This window comes from Sapajus apella, unplaced genomic scaffold, assembly GCF_009761245.1.
Source record: "Sapajus apella isolate SASKATOON/1434 unplaced genomic scaffold, GSC_monkey_1.0 scaffold156, whole genome shotgun sequence".
Classification (NCBI taxonomy): Eukaryota; Metazoa; Chordata; class Mammalia; order Primates; family Cebidae; genus Sapajus; species Sapajus apella.
The window spans coordinates 2229266-2234810 of record NW_022437096.1 but is presented as its reverse complement, the minus strand read 5'-3'; the positions used below and the strand labels follow the sequence as shown (position 1 = coordinate 2234810).

The 5545-nt window shown below is 57.8% G+C and overlaps 1 protein-coding gene across 1 annotated transcript in view; it reads left to right on the top strand.

The window, feature by feature from the left end:
* The window catches only part of SBF1 (SET binding factor 1), a 28865-nt gene extending 25126 nt beyond the window's left edge, over positions 1-3739 (top strand). The window contains 5 exon segments of the mRNA XM_032266215.1: positions 1583-1690; positions 1786-1997; positions 2928-3015; positions 3085-3216; positions 3301-3739. Coding sequence (XP_032122106.1) covers positions 1583-1690; positions 1786-1997; positions 2928-3015; positions 3085-3216; positions 3301-3399 — 639 coding nt within the window. The 3' untranslated portion in view covers positions 3400-3739.
* Positions 3740-5545: the final 1806 nt, after the last annotated feature.

Below are 5545 nucleotides of genomic sequence, written 5' to 3'. Positions count from 1 at the left end.
TTTTTGTATTTTTAGTAGAGACGGGGTTTCACCATGTTGACCAGGATGGTCTCGATCTCTTGACCTCGTGATCCACCCGCCTCGGCCTCCCACAGTGCTGGGATTACAGGCTTGAGCCACCTCGCCCGGCCTTGAATTTTTTTTTAAATTTCTTGAGACACGGTCTTGCTATGTTGCCCAGGCTGGAATGCAGTGGCACAATCATGGCTCACTGCGGCATGGACCTCCCAGGCTCAAGCAATTTATTTTATTTTATTTTTTGGAGAGACAGGGTCTCCCTATGTTGCCCAGGCAGGTCTCAAACTCCTAGGCTCAAGCTGTCCTCTCACTTTGGCCTCCCAAAGTGCTGGGATTACAGGCGTGAGCCACCGTGCCTGGCCTCAGCTCATAGCTTCTTTTTTTTTTTTTTTTTTTTGGAGACGGAGTCTCGCTCTTGTTTCCCAGGCTGGAGTGCAATGGCGCGATCTCGGCTCACCGCAACCTCCGCCTCCTGGGTTCAGGCAATTCTCCTGCCTCAGCCTCCTGAGTAGCTGGGATTACAGGCACGCACCACCATGCCCAGCTAATTTTTTGTAGCTTTAGTAGAGACGGGGTTTCACCATGTTGACCAGGATGGTCTCGATCTGTTGACCTCGTGATCCACCCGCCTCGGCCTCCCAAAGTGCTGGGATTACAGGCTTGAGCCACCGCGCCCGGCGCAGCTCATAGCTTCTTAGTAGCTGCTCTGTGCCAGGCCTTGTGACATCTTGCTTTGCACATGGCAGCTTAAGTTGGCCAAAGACTCAAGGAGGTCTCTGTGTAGATTTCTAGAGCCCCTCTGCTGCGGTGCTCCCTCCCTCTTGTGGGCTGCCCTGCAGACCCGCCTGCACTTGCGCCCCTGGATGTCCCATCTCTGCCTCCTCTCCTCAGCTCAGCAAGCTTCTGTGTGTTGCTCTGGCCCTGCCTCCCTGCACTCTGGCTGGGCAGAAAATGGGGGTGACTATGGGGCCCACCGAATGTGGTCCCATGTCTTAGGACTCCTGTCTCAAGCTGCCCTGCTTGCCCACTTAGGACTCCCGTCTCAAGCTGCCCTGCTTGCCCAACATCTGAAATAACTGCCTCCTCTTGCCCAGTTTCATCACTGCATATGGAGGGAGGCTCTTCAGACTGATGCTCTGTCAGGGCTGGAATTGGCCATCCGCCTCACGTTTCCCTTTGGAAGTCAGCAGTCAGTTCTGTTGTGGCTCTTTTCAAAAAGACCATGTCTTTTTTCTTCTGGCTGGTTTTGGGACTTTTCTCTTTGTTTTTCAGCAGTTTTTCTGTCCCATTTTGGGGTGTTTTTAACTTACCATGTTGTAGTTTGTAGTGCTTCTTGATTATGTTGTTTGATGCCTCTGGCTAGTTTGGGAAATTTTTCACTGTTCTCTGTGAATATTCATTTTGTCTCTTCCTTCCCTCCCTCTTGCCACCTCCTCCTGTGGCGCGGGTACACATACGTTAGGCCCTTTCCTTGTCTCTTTGCCGTATTTCCATCCTTTTGTCTCTTCGTGCTCTAGTCTGGATATTTCCGTTTGAATAAAATTTTCACTAATTCTCCCCCCAGGAGCTGCAGAGGCTGGAGACAGAGTTGGGCCGACCCACTGAGCGCTGGAAGGACACCTGGGACCGGGTGAAGGCTGCGCAGCGCCTCGAAGGCCGGCCAGACGGACGTGTGAGTGGGCGAGTGTGGGTGGCCAGGGTGGACATGCTGCTGGAGAAATTGGAGTCTGCCCAGCCCTGATGCAAGTCCCACCTTCCTGTTTGCAGGGCACCCCTAGCTCCCTCCTAGTGTCCACGGCACCCCACCACCGCCGCTCGCTGGGTGTGTACCTGCAGGAGGGACCCGTGGGCTCCACCCTGAGCCTCAGCCTGGACAGCGACCAGAGTAGTGGCTCAACCGCATCTGGCTCCCGCCAGGCTGCCCGCCGCAGCACCAGCACCCTGTACAGCCAGTTCCAGACGGCTGAGAGTGAGAACAGGTATGAGGGCACCTCCCACTGCCACACAGGCACCTCTGAGCTGGTGTTCTGGGAGACTGCAGGTGCTTTTGAGGAGCCGAGACAGTTTTGTTCTTGTTGCCCAGGCTGGAGTGCAGGGGTGCGATCTCGGCTCACTGCAGCCTCCGCCTCCTGGGTTTAAGTGATTCTCCTGCCTCAGCCTCCCGAGTAGCTGCGATTACAGGTGCCTGTCACCACCTGGCTAATTTTTGTATTTTTAGTAGAGATGGGGTTTCACCTTGTTGGCCAGGCTGGTCTCAAACTCCTGATCTCCTAATCTGCCCACCTCGGCCTCCCAAAGAGCTGGGATTACAGGCGTGAGCCACCATGCCTGGCCGCTTTGTCATTTCTTAGGGTGGAAGGATTTGTTGGGAAGGCCACAATGGTGGCCTAAGTATATGCCACCATTGGGAGGGGTTTGGGGTGTAGGACTGGTGGCCACAGCCGGCCACAGCCTGCAGTGGCTGAGAGGAGCAGAGAGAGGGGGTGGTTGTGTGGCACCCATGAGTCTGGAGCCTGGCTGGATCCATCCGCTGGAGACCTGCTGCTGTGGCTGCTTCCGCAGACCTGCCTGCCGGGCACCCCTCTCCTCGTGAGGGCGCCTGCCCTGCTTGGGGGGTGGTGAGGCTGTTTTCCCAAGACCCTGAGGCTGTGGTGTGGGGACGCTCCCTGGAGTCTGGAGGGGTATGAGGCACCCTTTACCATCTGCTTTCTGGGCATAGTGTTTCTGGGTTTGCAGCCCCAAGGCTTCTTTGTGGCCCCCTGGCCAGTGTTCCGGCCTTAGTTCAGTTCGAGGGACGGGGACTCTGGTCTTACCTCCTGGGCTGGGACAGCAGGTAGGGACAACTGCTGGGGCCTGGGCCTGGCTGGGCTGCGACAGCCAGCCTTGCTCTGGTTCTGCTGCAAATGCAGGTCCTATGAGGGCACCCTGTACAAGAAGGGGGCCTTCATGAAGCCCTGGAAGGCCCGCTGGTTCGTGTTGGACAAAACCAAGCACCAGGTGAGTGATCAGGTGGTCGGGGGGGACCCACGGGGGAAGGGTCTACCCTGACTCTGTGGCCTCCTCCAGCTGCGCTATTATGACCACCGAGTGGACACAGACTGCAAGGGTATCATCGACCTGGCGGAGGTGGAGGCTGTGGCACCTGGCACGCCCACCATGGGCGCCCCTAAGACCGTGGATGAGAAGGCCTTCTTTGACGTGAGCCTTGGCTGGGGCTTGGGAGAGGGAAGGGAGGGGCTCTGTGGTGTGGGGCTGTGGAGTCAGTAACCCCCCCTTCTCTAGGTGAAGACCACGCGTCGCGTTTACAACTTCTGTGCCCAGGATGTGCCCTCAGCCCAGCAGTGGGTGGACCGGATCCAGAGCTGCCTGTCAGACGCCTGAGCCTCCCAGCCCTGCCCGGCTGCTTCCAGTCGTTACAGACCACTAGGGGTGGGCAGGGCCGCCCCGGCCATGTTTACAGCCCCGGCCCTCGACAGTATTGAGGCCCCGAGCCCCCAGCACTTGTGTGTACAGCCCCTGTCCCTGCCCTGCCCCGCCCCACCTGGCCGGCCCTAACTTATTTTGGCATCACAGCTGAGCACCGTGCCGGGAGGTGGCCAAGGTACAGCCCGCAATGGGCCTGTAAATAGTCCAGCCCCGTCAGCGTGTGCTGGCCCAGCCAGCCGGCTGCAGGCGAGTTGTTTCTAGAACCAGAGTCTATATAAAGAGAGAACTAACGCCACGCTCACGTGTCTGCCTCACCCATGCCCTGGCTGCCTGTTTTCGGCCTGTCCAGAGGGTCCCATCTGCCCCTACCCAGGCCCACAAGTGGAAGGGTTGGCATCTTTCTTCTGAGCCTTTCCTGGTGCCTGGGTCCTCCCAGCTCGGCCTGCATGGCCCTGGGTGTGGCTTTGCTCTAGAAGCAGGTAGGGCAGGAAGCTTCCTTGGGGCCTTGATTCCTCCCAGGCCTCAAGGATGGCCTGGGGACCAGCACAGCTGGAGAGGAAGCCTCCATCCCTACCCAGGGGGTGCAGAAGCAGGCATCACGAGAGGCTTGGGGGGGTCAAAGCGTTGGGTGGTCATTTGCCCCCAGGAGGCTGTTCCAGGTCCAGAGGACACTTGAAGTGGACAGCAGCGTCTGGTTAGACCAGAGCTGAAGGGATGGAGGCCAGACCCAGGATGGGGGACGGTGGGTTCCCAGGGGAATGAGGGTCAGCCGCATCTGGCTCCCACCAGGCAGCAAGCAGCACCTGGCAGAGTGAAGCGGCTGATGCCTACAGGGAACAGACCCTCTCAGTTTTTGGGAATTCGGCTCCAAAGGCCTGTCCCTTTCCCTAGAGCATCTGTTGATGCTCTTTTCCTATTCAAACCTGAGTCCACCAGGCCCAGAGCTTTGCCTGTTGAGCCACCATGATGGGGCCTGGCCAGGGGTGTGGATGTTGTTACAGATACCAAGAGAACAGCCAAGAGTGGTGGAGGACCCCTCTAAGGTGGGAGGTGAGCAGCAGGCATGGGTGGGGGGGGTCAAGGTTATGGTGATGGCAGCAGAGGCAGGGCCCAGTGGTGGCAGGTGGGGGCTAAGATCCTGCCCTGGTGGGATGTTGAAGCCAAGGACGGCCTTGGACCCTGTCAGGTCCAGCGTGGTCCCACCACCTCCCCCCACCCCACAGCCAGTGCTGGGACAGCTTGGGGAGACGTCGGGGTGGACTCACTTGAGCCATTGACACCACCCAGGTCTTCCCCCCGGCAGGACAGATGGAGCCTGACCAAGGTTCCTGGCACCTGGAAAACGCACAGGTCAGAGTAAGGGGAGAGGATCCTGCCCTCCCTGTTCCATGTTTGCTGGGGGAGGACCAGGAGGGACAAATGCCAGGCACAGGCCAGGGGTGGAGACCCAGCTTCTGGAGAGCTGAGCTGGTTCCCTTCAGCTTCAAGTGAAGCATCCCCCCCCCGCCACCCAAAAAGGAAAAAGCTCAGTGTTTGCTCAGGTATAGAGACCAGCCGCTGTGATGTGGTCTGTTCCACCTCCACCCATGAATGGGCATGGCCCTGGCACAAAAAATGCTGGAGGAGACACTCCCACCCCTGGCCGGAAGCTTCACAATACGCAGTTTGTCCGAATGACACGGCTTTTATTGGGAGTTGGGGGTTTTGGGTGCCCTGTCAGGTGATCAGAACATTAAAAATTGACTCAACGTAAAATAATCTGGACCCTTCTAGAACGACATGGCCATGACCAGTACTGCTAGAAACCAGTCTGCGAGCCCCCAGTGCCTCGCCGTGTCCCCGACCTGCATACCTGGGGTCTCCCCTGCCAGGCCTAGAGGGCCTTGTGTTTTTATTAAGGCAGTCAAATCTTGCAGCCTGCTTCAACGCCAGCTGCAAGGGTCTGAGACCTTGAATGCGCTCCTGCAAGTCAGGTGTCCCCAACCCAGGCCCTTGACTCTGCCCTGAGCTTGCAGCTGGATACGAAAGTGCAAAACAGCTTGGCTCCTGTATTCTTAAAATAAAAAAAAAGTAAAAACAGCCTCCACGTCCAAGCCCTTCC